The sequence below is a fragment of the Choloepus didactylus genome, chromosome 20 (genome assembly GCF_015220235.1).
Source record: "Choloepus didactylus isolate mChoDid1 chromosome 20, mChoDid1.pri, whole genome shotgun sequence".
In the NCBI taxonomy this organism is placed as follows: Eukaryota; Metazoa; Chordata; class Mammalia; order Pilosa; family Megalonychidae; genus Choloepus; species Choloepus didactylus.
Window position 1 is genome coordinate 44543785 of NC_051326.1, and position 15293 is coordinate 44559077.

At 36.4% G+C, this 15293-nt stretch overlaps 1 protein-coding gene across 2 annotated transcripts in view; it reads right to left on the reverse strand.

Annotated features, from left to right (window-relative positions):
- Positions 1–15293, reverse strand: part of DLGAP2 (DLG associated protein 2) — a 666966-nt gene that overhangs the window by 218239 nt on the left and 433434 nt on the right. For both annotated transcript variants that reach the window (XM_037813208.1, XM_037813209.1), the window contains one exon: positions 4703–4768. In XM_037813208.1, coding sequence (XP_037669136.1) covers positions 4703–4768 — 66 coding nt within the window. The remainder of the gene's footprint in view (positions 1–4702; positions 4769–15293) is intronic.

Genomic DNA, 15293 nt, shown 5'->3' on the forward strand with positions numbered 1-15293 from the left:
GATTAAGCAAATTAATTTTAGTGTGCCCGAAGGTCATCCCTAAAAATGTTTTTCCTGGAAAAAGTGGGCTTTTCTCTTCCATTGCAGTCATTTTGAATGTCCTATATTAATCCACTTATATCACTCACTTTGGATTAATTTTACAGAAAGTGTCTTTATCTCGCTATATTCCACAGTCATTTTCTTCATCATGAAATTACTTTTCATACATTATATAAGGTTCAGAGAATGCATATGCTCTTAAAATATAATAGATAATAGCATGGGCATGAAATGTGTTACTCTTATTATTAAAAGGATGACTTTACTAACTTATACATCACTAAGAAAAACCATAAGTTTTATTTCAATGATTGTCATTCATCTTTACTTGGAGTTTTTGGAGACTGAGACCAGTTTAAAGGGGGGGAAAAAAAAAGATTGATACTTTGAGCAGGGCCAGAAGCAAATGCTACTTTATTACTTTATGACCTATACCATGCTGTAAAATGTCTCACAGTATTTTGGAAATTATAACTATTCATTCAACTATAATATCAGTAAGATCATTATAAAGTGTTTTTAATTTTAATTTGGCCCAGCAGAATTATAGATCCATAAATTTGCATCTTGGGAGAGCCTTTAAAAATCATCTAATTTAACCTCCTAAATTTAGAGATGAGGAAAGAAACTGAAAAATTCAATTTGTAGAAAAAGTGTTTATAATTAAGGTGTCGTCTCCTGATTAGTTATTATAATAAGATTAGGAATGTAGCTCAGAGTTTTTCTCCTCCCTTCCTCTCTCCCTTCCTTCCTTCTTTCCTTCCTTTCTTATTTTTGGAACTGTTCTATTAATTTTCCTTTCATACTCTTTTACAACAGTGTGCTCAGCCCTAGCTTCACATTAGAATCATGTCCCAAGCCCCACCTCAGACTAAGTCAGAGTGCCTAGACTTCAGGACCTGGCATCAGTATTTTTTAAATGCTCTCTAAGTGATGCTAACAAATGCAGAGCCAAGGTTGAGGCAGAATGTTTCAATGAATGGGCTGAAAAAGATCACTGGAACCAGAATGTTCATTTCCTTGACTGGGTTCTCTTCTCAACTGCAGTCCTACAAGACCAGTTTATCAGCAGTTGGATATTTCACAATCTCCTTAAGAGAGCCAAATGCAGAGATTACCCTTCCCACCACTATCCTCCCACCCCATGCAGACTTCAATACACCACCACTCAAGTGGGAAAACTAGGAGCACGTTTGAGAGCTCCTTATGGACAAATAGCACCAAATCCTCTTGTTTCTTTTGTTCCAGAGCCTCTAAAATCTTACTGTTCCTCTTCATTCTCATCGCAACCAACTCAGGTCAAATTCTCACTGCCTCATGGCCAGACGGTGGAAACAGTGTGGTATTTTCCTTCCTACGATCCACCCTGCGCAATGTCATCAGCATGATGGCTGAAATCTTTCAAGATCGTATCCACATCGTTAAGACACTTAGTTTATGTGCCTATGGGACAAATCTAAACTCCTAATCTGGGAGTCCAAGGTAAGAATTTGGGCAGAAGCTACCGTTCAAGAGCTATTCCTTTTATCTTCTTTTAGTTACATGCTTGATGCTTCAGTCCTCAACATTCTCTTCAAAATTTTGTGTCATTTTTCTTATGTACAAGGTCTGTTCCTCATTTCTTAGCCTCCTAAAATGTGACTTGTCTTTCAAGACCCAGTTAAAATCTGTCTCATTCATGGAAATCTTTCCTGACATTCCTAGGAAGCCACTTACTGTCTATACTCATGGAAGCCAGGGGCTTCATTTCATTCCTTTAAGAGCTGCATGCAGTCAATAATGATTGAATATTTAGTTGGTTGCTTAAAATTAAAACAAACAAAACAGAACCTGTGTTTTTTATCTATAATATAGAAAAAAATGGGCTTAATTTTTCATATGACTTATTAAGTGCCATGGTAGTAATAATTATCTACTTTAACTCATATCAATTCATGAGGTAGGTAAGAATTATTATTCCCATTTTTATAGATGAGTAAACAAAAACTTGGAGACTTTAGGTAAGTTGTGAAAGGTTATAGAACTTGTAATGGATATGTCAGGATTCAAACCCAAGCATTCTAGGCTCTCAAACACAAACAAAATTTTAACAAATGGAACATTCTAGTTGTATATAGATTGTTATAATTTGTATTTATTTAATTTTGTTTAAATTTAATGTCAAATAATAAAATAAATAAATTTAATTTAAATGATGCATTCTAGTTTAAACATTCATTCAAATAATATGCTATTTCCACCAATTTTAAATAAATATTTTCATTAATTTTCACTAGTTGTTGTTTCTATGTGCATTTGTGTCTTGCCAGTTCTTCACCAAGGAAAAATATTTTTAATGTTGAATTATAGACATTTTCAATTTAGTATAGTGTGAGACTTGGGAGATTTCTAAGACAACTTCCAGCTTTGAAACTCTATGGTTCTGTTTATACTTGGGTGGAAGACAGTGATGGGAGTGCAATATTAGGGTAAGTGAGGCCCAGCTCTCATCTACCAGGATTTTACAATCTGGTTGTTGAGAGAATGTTTTATCCTTAGAATTATGTTAGTTTTCAGACTAAACAAAGTGGACCTATTATGTTGCCATTAAAATGCACTTGCTCTGCAAAATGCTGACATTTTCATTCTTTCATTGTTCACTTCCCCTGAAAGGACGTCTGTTTTTACAGATCAGTCATTACCAACAGTAAATAATAACGCTGTTCAGGCCAAACAGCTAGTTGAAAACATCACTAGCTTCATTTAGGCAAGTCTTCTTGACAATGAGTATGAAAAAGGAATTCCAAGCTATAAATTTTCTACCATGGATACTTATTTAAATACCAGGGATGAAATAGGGCAAATCTATAGTTTTGCAGTAGAAAGGTCTATCTAGTAATTTTGCGAACAATTGATTCCAGCAATATTGGTCATCCATAGCACCATGGCATCGAGAGGATCCCAGAAGCAAATGGAGCCAGCCAAGCCTTGTCCCTAAGTGAAGGGACATCCAGCATGCATGTGTTAAATGAAAAAAGCATCTGCCCTCTCAGTGAGCACTCAGTAAATGCTTACTGGCCTCGGTGCTCACCCAAGAGATCCCTGCAAGAGGGTAAATGTTTCAAGCCTCAAATTCCTGCCACAAAAAAACATGCCTTAAAATGAATATTTTTCATTTATTTTGGCATTTTCTCATCACTTAAAAGAATGGTCACAAAGAAAAATTGGCATTATAGATACAACTGTGAAACTACAATTTTTTAGATATAGTACCAAATGCAAGTAAGTTACTTGCAAAGTCAGTGAAACAAAGGTTAAATAAGTCATTATATTCATTTGGTCTCTAATAGTGAATATTTGCAGTGATAAAGAGTTTTATTAGAGTAAAACAAAAAATGTGTAACTATTCAAAAGAGATAGCTATTACTCCTTTCTAATAAGAAATAAAAATAATTTTATTTGCATATTTCCAAGTGAAGAAAGACTTGTCTAGAATGGCAAGTTAGAAATGAATTTAGAACTCAACCATACTGGTTGATATGCTATCATTCTTTTAGAACTATAATTTTCATACTTTTAAATTTAAAAGCAAAGGTTTTTTTTTGGTTTTAATTTTCTTTAAAAGAAATCACAGCTTTATCCAAATTGGACTCCTTCAATTTTCAATATTATTCTTTAGGCCAGTCAAATGAGCAACAGATTCAACAGTTAAAGGTCTGGAATAAATTAAGAAACATTTAAATTTAAATAGAAATCAGATTTATGATGCATAACACAGCCCTAAGAGTTGTAACAGCTCATGGGTATCAGCAACTCGAGAAAGGAGACTGAAAATACTTGAGGCTAGATAATAAGCATGTCAGATGGAGGGGAAAGGACCTTGATCTACTGATAATGTTTCTTTTTTCAGTTACAGCTTGACATTGATTTTATTCAACTGTTTGATGTTTACTTTATTCAACATTTCACACTTCCAACAGAAGCATTTGCCCCGTTTTATGTAAGCATAACTCCAGGTCAAATGACTAATGGCCAAATATGGCACTAGCTCTATTTTGTCTATGGCAGCATAAAAATAAAATTTCTGCAAGACTTTAACTAGCACTGGGGTAAATATAATATGACATTAATTCAGAACTCCCTTGGAAGAAAGAACATAATTTGTACTCAGCAACTAAACCACAGTGTATGCTGGGCTTGCATAGAGAAATCAGCTGTTTTTTTTTTTGCCAAGTAACAGAGTTATATGAAAAAGAAATTCAAATAAAAGAGATTTTAGTTTCCTTAAATTTACTTAGAGTAAGTTTTAGACATGAAGTTGAGACAAGAATAGAGGAGTCATTTTACATTGGTAAACATTTAACAACTATATTAATAATTGCTTTAGCTAATCCCATGATGATCTGCAGCAACCCTTTTCTTCCACCTACAGCTTCCATAATGTTTATAAACTACTATTAAAGAAAAAGAAAAACAAAACAACAAAACAAAACAAACAAAAACCAACCTCTATTAAATTGTATTTGACTGTCAGGACATTCTCTAAAGTCAAGCATATGCTTAAAACATTTTTTTTGGAAAGGTTCACCAATTACTAGTTTTGCAGACTGCCACTCAAACCTGGTGCATGTCTGGTTATGACTAATCTTTCCAATAACCAATGCTGTGATCTGTACTCTACCTAGTTCCTCCTCTGCTGGCCCTGGAAAACTGATGCCCGGCTGGGCCAGATCTCCGCCCTCTTCCTCTGTAAAGACAGAAACAAAATGATTCTTTAATACCTTTCAGGTGTAGGTTGCAGTCATCCAAAGTGTATCTTCACAGCTCTTCACTTTAAACTCTCAAACACGAGAAACACTTTTCATATTGCTTCAAATGTCACTGCTCAGAGCCTGACATTTTGTGCTGACGACCCCTGGAATTGACTGTCATTTTTACTGCAAAACAGCATTGAAATTGCAGGTCTACATTTCCACCATTTGGGTACCGGGGTAAGGACTTATGCAGTGTATCCAAATTATTCTTAGTTTCATGTTCACTTTAGCTTCAGATTTATTAGAGTTTGTCTGCATTAGAACAAAATGTTGATAATCTGTCCCACTATTATTTTATTTCCATCTAGTTGAATCCCATATGGGCATTGCACTAGCCATGATAAAGTCTAGAAATTTTTTTTACTATTCCATTCCTCATTCAGCAATATTCAAATCCTGTCATTACTATTTTAATGCTTAATATTAGTTCTTATTAGGTCAATTTTGTTCAAAACACCAATTTCTTTTCCTTCTATTGGTAGAACATCTCAGGTCACTGCCATTAATTTTCAATTGCTCACTCTGCTTATAATACAAAAGCAGACACTGCTTTCTTAAAATGACATCATTGGTTGGCTGTAGAAGGTCTCAGAGGTCATTTAGTACTGTTCCTCCTTTCCCAAACGGGACAACAGAGGCCAGAGAGATTAACTGACTTGCGTTATTTATCCAACTAGCCTTTGGACAGCTGGACTTAGAGAGACAGTCGACTGGTTCTCTGCCCACCATACTGGATGCTTTACTCTCCAGGTCTGATTTGGTTCCACAGGGTTTCAATGACCATTGTCTATACACTCCATGATGCCAAGGGTTTCTCTGTCTCACACTAAAACTGTAGTGTAAGGTGCATACATCTTGTATGAATATGTAGATAGGGAATTTTAGATAAGGAATCTTTTGGCAATTCATTTTATATATATATCATCATTTTGGCACATATTCCATAAATCTATATATTCAGACTCTAGACATGTAGTTATCTATGCATTTATGCAGGCTTCCAATATTTATGAATAGGCTTTGAGATAAGAGGCTACATTTACATACCTCTTGAATTATAAGTTTAGTTAACAATGTTTTTGTTTGCAAAAGGTTTTTATTTAGTACATTATGATCAAATCTACTGCCATTACTATTACCAGCTTCTATTCAGGAAATCAGTGTCCTTACTGTACTCAAAGAGGTTCTGCCATTTTCATTATGTTTGTAGAAAGTTAAGAAATGAAGATGGCAGATTTGGGAATGTCAGACGTTGAAAAAGTTATAGCCTTCTCTTGTGTAAATGTGTAATAGATTTTCATTTACTAGGCACTCCCAGTCACTGCTTTTTAAAATATATATAATAAATGTCTATCTGAATTGGCTCCAGTATTTTACAAAAAATTTATTCAAATTATTTAATATAATTCGACCACTCTCCATTTTTGCATTGTTAACAGCACTTTTTGCATATTTGAAGCCATGTTTTCTTGCTAATGAACTGCCTATTACAAAGCCAGTCAGTCAAATGACCACATTAATAATAATATGAGACCAAAGATGGATATGTTTTCATTTGTTTCGAAATATAATGGACAGTTCTAATTAAATAAAATCTCTTATTGGCCAGTTCCCATGGAGACTACAGTCATGTGGTCAATGTGATTAACTTGAAAGCAGAATCCATATTAGTTGTGTTAGAATGGAAATTGGGAGATAAACCAAAACAACAAATCCTTAATCTCAGCTCTCATTTGTTCTCCTTAGTTTAAACACAAATACACACAGGCAAAAAAATAACACAAGCTTTAACAGTGAGCTTGAAGGATGAGTTAAAATTACAAGTATGAGTGCTCAGCTAACATAAATGTCAAGAACATGAAGAAAATAAACAGAATATACACACTGAGTTTAAAAAAAGCTGCACATTGCATATACAGTATAAGCTTAGTATAATAAACCCACAGCTCTATAAGAGGAATACGTCTAATTATTTTGAGAACCATACTCCAAGGATGATGAGTAGTTATGTCTGAAGGTCAGTCCTGAGTTTTATGGGTAGGAATGATCAGCTGAATAAAGTACTTGTGCCCTTGTAGTTTCCCAGTTCAAGATAAGGTGAGGCCTAGAAGCAGCTTAACTGGATTTACTGTAAATGAGTAGATAGGGACTATTTTTCTTGTTTTTCTTCTTAGTTGATAAAGTTTCATTCAAAATGTGTATTGGTATAATTAATGGCTGCAATCCTTCTTTATCCAACAATGCTTTTTATTTTCAGCTTAAATTTATTTTTCCACCATTTACCTACCCCTAGTTTAAAATACTTATCTAGGCAAATGTCCTATCCAAACTTAAAGCAGTGCCTATGTCTTAGTCTTCCTTGCATTCTTGAGTATCAAATACAGTGGATGTTAATAAATGTTTGTGGAATGAACTGAATTAATGAAACCAGAAGGATGCATAGCCTGATCTTTCTTTGACATCTCTCAAGTTTAATTACCACCTCAATGATGATAGGGACCATATTTTGTACCTCTGCTACAATCTCTCCAAATCTATATCAGTTTTGTCTGTGCTCAATAAGTGCTTGTTGGAATGCAATGAATTAGAGATGACATTGAAAAAGAAGAGAACTAAGATACATATTAATATAGTATTTCATAGCCATTACAGATTTTACAGCAGGGATGGTGATTAGCTAAAGAAAAAGTATCTTACATGCTTTATAAACTGTCCATTCATAAAAGACTGAAATAATGTGTACAAAATCTGTCCCTATCTAGGCTTATAGAGATACATGAACACTCATCCTTTCTCTTCTGCACCAACTCATGTTAAGGAAAGGAACTATTTTGCTCCACCAATATTATGAAAGACAAGCAGTCTAATCTACAAAGTAGAATTTGGTTGGTACAGTGGAACAATAGCTATATTAGTTATGCTCTTAGATCTTTTGAAATTGGGTGAATGCGTGCCTTCCCTATTTAGCCTCTTTATTTCCTACTCTTCAAACTAAATACATCACAACCAGGAGAGGTTAGCAACTGTACAGATTATGTGCGTGAGATTAATCAGTGATGTAAAATTAATAGTGCTTATGTCTGACATCATGCTCAAATTTCCATCACATTTTCTTCACAAAAATAGAAATGTGCCTTAGACTGAAACATTTTGGAAATTATCCACTTACACATTTGAATGCATCTAATGAGTTTCAGTCTTCACAAGAGAAACACAGTCTTTCACTGTTAAGACTTTTGATGGGCTTTTCCTTACTTCAGACTGCTCGCTTATAATATTTTCCAGCTGAATTCACTTTATGAATTATTTTTCTTATATACTGGAGCTTGATGATAGCTGTGCTCCCTAATGTATGACTCAATGATGCTGTAAGCCACCTCTTAGGTGAATTGTAATTAGGCCCTTTTGCAGATCTGAGCCAACATCCAATTTCACATGAGCAAAGAACTTCTCACAGATCCAGCAGCAGAACAGTAACATATATGTGAAGTATCAGATGCAGTATGATGTAGCCAAAAGAATACTGATTTGTCACTAACTAAACATATTATGGTGCAAATTTCCTAACTTTTCTAAATTCACAAACAAACTTCAAATCAATGATCATCCTGCTTTCCTCTCACTCCAGGAATTTATGAAACTATCTGAGATAATTTGTGACCAACACTTAATAAAATATGGGACATTATTATAAGTCCATAGGAATTATTGTATTTGCCTTTGTTTGTCACTTTATGAATTGTTTTGACTTTGTAAGCTAGCTCAAATCCTTTTGACAGGAGACTGAAGATAGGGCATCATAGAGGTGGAAAAGCAGCATGATGCTTTATCACAACCAAACTTCACAAACACCATTCCGGTTGCCGTTATTGGCATTTTCCAGTGAGGAATGTGAGGCTAAAAAAGGTGAAGCATATTATCTAAAGTCACACAGTCACCAGGAAAATCTGTCTGGTTAGAAAATCCATGTTCTTTTTCTCTATAGTCTATATGATGCTTCCACTGAAACCACTAATGTGTAATTTAGAGTAGGTTCTACATTGACCTTCCTGCATAGGGCTCATTTGGATTGATAATGAAGGGAGTTAAATATCCCCTGAATAAAGAGGCAGAATAGATGAGAAAAGATTTCAGGCAGGTGAGTGACAGATGGGCCATATGGCCTACCAGGTAGACTAACTTTAAGAAGAAATCAAAATTTCATGGACACTGTACCGGTTTATACATATTATGTCCCTCAGAAAAAGCCATGCTCTTTGATGCAATATTGTGGGGGCAGACATATTAGTGGGGATTAAGTTGGAATGTTTGGATTAGGTTGTTTCTATGGAAATGCACCTCACCCAACTGTGGGTGATAACTCTGATTGGATAGTTTCTATGGAGGTGTGGCCCTGCCCATTCGGTGTAGGCCTTGATTAGTTTACTGGAGCACTATATAAGCTCAGAGAGAAGGAACCAGCTTACTGCAGCCAAGAGGGACACTCTAAAGAGCCCCCAGGAGCTGAGAGAGGAGCTGCAGATGAGAGACAGTTTGAAGATGGCCATTGAAAGCAGACTCTTGCTCCAGAGAAGCTAAGAGAGAACAAATGCCCCAAGAGCAACTGAGAGTGACATTTTGAAGAGGAGCTGCAGCCTAGAGAGAAACGTCCTAGGAGAAAGCCATTTTGAAACCAGAACTTGGAGCAGATGCCAGCCACATGCCTTCCCAGCTAACAGAGGTTTTCCGGACACCACTGGCCATCCTCCAGTGAATGTACCCGATTATTGATGACTTACCTTGGACACTAACTTTGTAACCAAATAAACCTTAAGACTGTAACTTTGTAACCAAATAAACCCCTTTCTAAAAGCTGATCCATTTCTGGTGTTTTGCATCCCAGCAGCATTAGCAAACTAGAACAGAAGCCTATGGAAATTTACTTTTTCTAGGAATAAAGAAGGCTCATGTTTCAGGATACATCTAAGGAAGACATTGCCAGATGACTATGAGTTTATTTTCTGTAAATTGTCTTGGGTGTGCAAATTTACACTCTGCTTTCCTACATTGACAATACACCGAACTCAAACCTTTGCTGCTAGAGGGCCCTTTGAAGGTACTCGCAGGACCCCACAAGGACTTTCAGCTGCTGCGAGGTCTGTCATGTGTTTGCAACGGTGTATTTAACACCAGAGATGAACTGAATTAACTGAGCTGAATTTGGATAATTGGTGAATCACGGCATTTATTTGTGGACACTGCAGACATTTAACATGCCAGGGAGGCTGCCCTGCTGGGAAGGAAATGAGAACCTGTGGATACAAAAGCAAACAGCTGGGACTGGAAGATGAGACGAGGCCCTGATCTGTTGTTTTGTGAAGCAATAGACACCACTTCATTGTGGCTACAGACCAAGGCCTGAGTCTTGCATAAAGCAGCATGCTCAAGGGTGCACAGAGCCAAATATTAGCAGAGTGATTTGAAAAAGACATGGTTTTACTACACTGAACTCACATGGCCAATTTACTAATAATTCGTGGGAACAGGTTACCATACTTTATTTAGAACTGTCCTTCAATAACTGTTTTAAAAAACAAACAAACTGGCATCAGAGATCATTTCAACTAACTAGGCTAGTTCCTCGACTTAAGGTGATGGGGATTTTTCAAGTCTGCAGTCCTAAGCCAGCATGAGATAATGGAAAGTGAAAGGTCCTGGTCTAGTTTTTCAGCTCTGTCACATGGGGGAGTTAAAAACTTGTCAGTTCCAGTTTTCTCAACTGAAAAGTGGACATAGTGTTTTCCTCCCTGGATTGCCAAATGCCCTTGGCATATCATAGGCATCTAACACGTTGTTGTACCCACCTTACTTTCTTCTTTCCTTTATTGGATATAATTTACAGAACTTTATTGGGATTGAAGTTGGCTCCTTTTTAATCTTAGAAATTAAGGAATTGCACCAAGCCACCAGACACTCCTCTTACTTATCTACTTCCTGATGTGGTTCCTTGGCAATGTCTTATTTTGAGGAATTAGTGAAGAAAGATGATATGCGTAATAATTTATGTGTACATTAACAAATACCTCCATTACTTCATTTTATTTCCCCAACCACCCTGGAATTATGCAAGGAATTATCTCTTGTTTGATGGATATAGAAATTGAGGCCTTCAGAGGATAAGTAACTTTCTCTAAAGCCTCATGGCTAATAAGTGACAGAGATTCTGCTAAAGACAAGCCTTTGATTCTTCAGTTCAGTGCTCTTTTCACTCTTTTGTGCTTTGGCATTTATTTGGAGCAGTCTACATTTAGTGACTCTTCATTACTTAAAGACACATGAATGCCAACTATAAGGTTCAGAAAAGAAGCAAAGGATGTGTACATTTTCAAGTTATGGATTTTTAAAGTCTTAAGTACAATTACAAATTATATCTTTAGGGGGGAAAATGTTGTCTCTAGATCATGGTAACTTGGAAGCAATAACAAAAATTGGTTAAGGCTTCAAAGTGGTAGGTAGAAGGAAAAACAATGTTTATAAATGAAAAAGGAAACTGCTTATAAGAACACATCAGATTTCTTTGTGTAAAGGAATACGATACTATTATTACTTCATAAAAAAACCAAGAAAATGAAATGATATGTTTTTAATCACTGTGCTCAGAACTCTGTAGCATTTCCTGCTCCACATGGTATTTTCATTTCTGTGCCTACTCAGTTTATCCCCATGGTTTCCCTGTTGGGAATGTGAGGGCAGATATAATTTCTCCTACTTGACATAATGGGCAAAGGCCCACAGAGGTTAAGTCCTTCCAGAATAGTGATTTCCACATGTATTTTTGGTAGCAGAAAACTTTTTTTCAAACGACGTCCACACAGAACCCCAAAATATAAAATGGATGATAGCATACCTGCTCCAGAAGTACTGGGATAAAAAGGAGAATGGGGTTCAGGGTATTCCATTTTCCATCCTCTCCCATGCACTCCCCTCCCCCAGCCCAAGCATCTTTGCAGAGCCCAGTGCTGCAAGAAACATAGTTTGAAACCTCCAGGCAGAAGACTGCCTGGGGACAATGCATGAGTAAATTGGAAGCTTTACTTTCTGTTGGTTTCCAAAGAGGGTGTTCACATCATTTATTGCTGCTGTGATATTTTTTGATCTGAGGCATGTCTTTTTCTCCCACTGAGTAGAATTTGAAGATTTTACTATAAAATCACAGTTTCAAAATCTAACATTACCAAGGATCGTTCATCATTCCCACCTTGTGTTCAGTTGTATCTCTGTATGTCTGTTCTGTTCTATTTCACTGAAGTCAGGGGATCCATTTTGGCTCAAAAAAGTATTTCTCAAAGCCAGCAGAGATATGAGGCTCCTTCCCATAACACCTCTTTCCTGAGTTCTTGCCTCATCTAATCTACCTGGCTTTACCTTCTCCTCTCAAATTCATTTAAAGAGCCTTCCTAACCCTACTGCATGGATGAATATTCACTACTAAGTCATAGTTTTTGGTTTAGTGTGCCACTTCAGTCCTGGTATTTTCTCTTATCTGGGTGAGAACTTTTTGTTTTGCTCTTTCCAAAGGAAATGTTACCTACTTATGGAAAGAAATGGAGGTTGAGGTTGATGGTAAAGTTAACAATTTTATCTGTGAAAATCTGATGAAAAGATGCCTAAAATGTGTATCTATGAAATCTTCTTGTATTACTCTGACAGCCTATCACAAATCTCTCCTTTATCTTACATCATACTTTCTCACTGTGTATTTCATATGAGTAGTGTGGACTTTGTCCAAGCACCCCACTCTAGTTGGGTAAAGAGCACCTGATTGGGAGTCAAGAAGATGTAGGTGCACATCCTGGCTCATCTGTTTACAAATTTTGTGGCCTTGGTCAGGCAGCGTAACTGTTTTTAAATCTAATCCATTCATGTGGGTAAGAACCCATTGTAAGGAGTACCTTTTGATGAAGTTACTTCTGTTAAGGTGTGTGTGTCCCCGACCAATCAGGATGGGTCCTAATCCTAGTACTGGAGTCCTTTATAAGTTGAACAAAATTCAGACAAAGGGAGAGAAAGCCACAGGAAGTAAGAAGTGAACATCAACAGAAGCTGGAAGAAAGGGGACATATCAGAAGATGCTGCCCATGGGACAAGCCAAGGGCCAAGTATCGCGGGCAGCCAGCCCCAGAACAGCACAGCCTTCAGGAAGAAAGCATCGCCTTGCTCACACCTTGATTTGGACTTTTCCTGGTTTCAAGTCATGAGCAAATAAATTCCCATTGTTTAACTCCACCCATTTCTTGGTATTTGCTTGAGCAGCCCAGGAAACTAAAACACTTCTAAACTGCGGCTTCCTTACTCTTAGAAAAGACAAAGAACAATGACTTTATTAAACTATTGTGAGGATGTAACAACAACATTTAAAGAGCACTTAGCATAGTCCTAGGCACCCGCATGACCAGTGGTAGCTATTTTTTGTATAAGCACAGGAGACACTCAATGAGTTCAATGCTGTGAAAGAACAATCCACCAAGTCTGGCAATCTGATAGTTGACTTGGTTTCTAGATTCTCTTCATTCTTTAGAAGTAAACTTTTAAAGAAAGCATACTCAAGTCTATATTTTAGCCGCTTCCCTAATGACAGGATTTGAAGGCTGCCTAAATTAAGGATTCATTTTTGCTCTGTTAGGACAAAGACATTGATTAGTTTTAATGCTAGCTTCCTCCTCCATTACATTCCCAGCTGTGTCACCAGCCTGCATTCAGCCACTGTTGTAATGATGACTAATGGCTTTTCTTTGAAAGCAATAGAAATGCTCCTAATTTTATTTTGGACCAGGGATCAAGTCTCAGCAGAAGCCGTCCCTTAAGTCTGCAGAATTTTCGCTAATCGTTAAATGTCACTTAAATCAAGCTATGCGAAAAAACTCAAAGTCACTAATGAGGCAACCCCACTCAACTAAGAATGACAATAAATGGGTCTCTCTCAAAACAGGTGACAGCTAACTCGTTATAGCGGCACATCAGCATTCAAAACAACACCATATGGGACACGTCCACGGCTCTTGTTTCCAAGCTTTGAGGGCCTTATTAAGTTAAAGTTAACCACTGTGCTTTCAAATAAATTACAAAATCATCTTTCAGTTATGACTAAAAGCTGTATACACTTAATTTTTAATTTCTCTGGATTCAGAAGAAAAATTTAAAAGTGCCACAGTAAAAAGGCAGATTGCTTCTTATTTAAATATCTGAACGCTTCCAAGCTGAAATCGTACCTCTCTGCTGTTAAACCTGAACATTATTCATGTTCAGTGAATGATGTGGCATTAATTATATTTTATATAATATGTTTAAAATTTTAAATTTGAATTCCAACAGAATGTATTGTTAAATCCTTTGCACTACCATCTGTACTTAATAAGGTTTTATACCAGTGTTTCCTTGAAGATAAGTCCATCATATTTATACTGAAAATACTATTTTAATGACAGAATAAAGGGTATTTTACAAAACTCAGAAACACCTGGCCTTCATAACTTAAGTTATTGCTGCTTATATTTATCTTATGTAAGTCTCAGAGATCAGAGGGCACCATATTGAAACCAAACATGTTCTTCCGTCAAAGATGGGTGGTTCTAACTATCACTGCATTAGAAGCCCCTGGGTAGGTTTGCCAGGCACAGTACACACCCAGTTAAATTTAAATTTGAGATAAACAATGAATAACTTTTTGGTATAAGTATATCCCATGCAATATTAATTGCTTATCTGAAATTCAAATTTAACTGGGTGTTCTGTATTTTTATTTGCTAAGTCTTGTGATGCTACCCCTGGGGAACTTTCAGAAAAATGCAGGTGCTCATGCCCCAACCCCAGAGATGCTAATTCAGATGGTTTAGGGTAGGGCCCTGTGTCAGGACATTTAATAGCTCCACTGGTGAAATCTATTTTGCAACCAGCATTGAGAACTGCCAATTTAATGGAATGAAGCAAAGTAATTTATTAAAGCACCCCATTCCATGTTGTCTCCCTTCAACTAAAAACCAATAGACCTGATCATCCAGTCAACCCACCTGAACAAGATGTGGTCAGTATTCTCAGGCTGTAGTGAAGCTAAGTGCTATCTTACATATTGCAGACACTCTTTGGAATTATTGATTTTGAATGAAAAATGGGAATGAAATTCTGCCTGTTATTACTTTCTCTCAATTTTGTTATTGTATCACATGCTTTCTGGATAGGAGTTTTTCAGACATTTTAACTTAAAATAATGTTAACTTTTATACACTCAAATCCTTTATTTGACATGTTGTCTTAATTTTCTATACTTGATGAATTACTGGCATCTAGCTGTGCCTTCTCATTCTCCAGAGATGACTTCAACCCAAAGTGTAAGGTGCTTTAACTTGGAAGACTAATGACAGCTCCAGTTATTATTGTACCTTTTATTGGATTTTGTGCAAATGACTTTAGGATAAGTAGTGA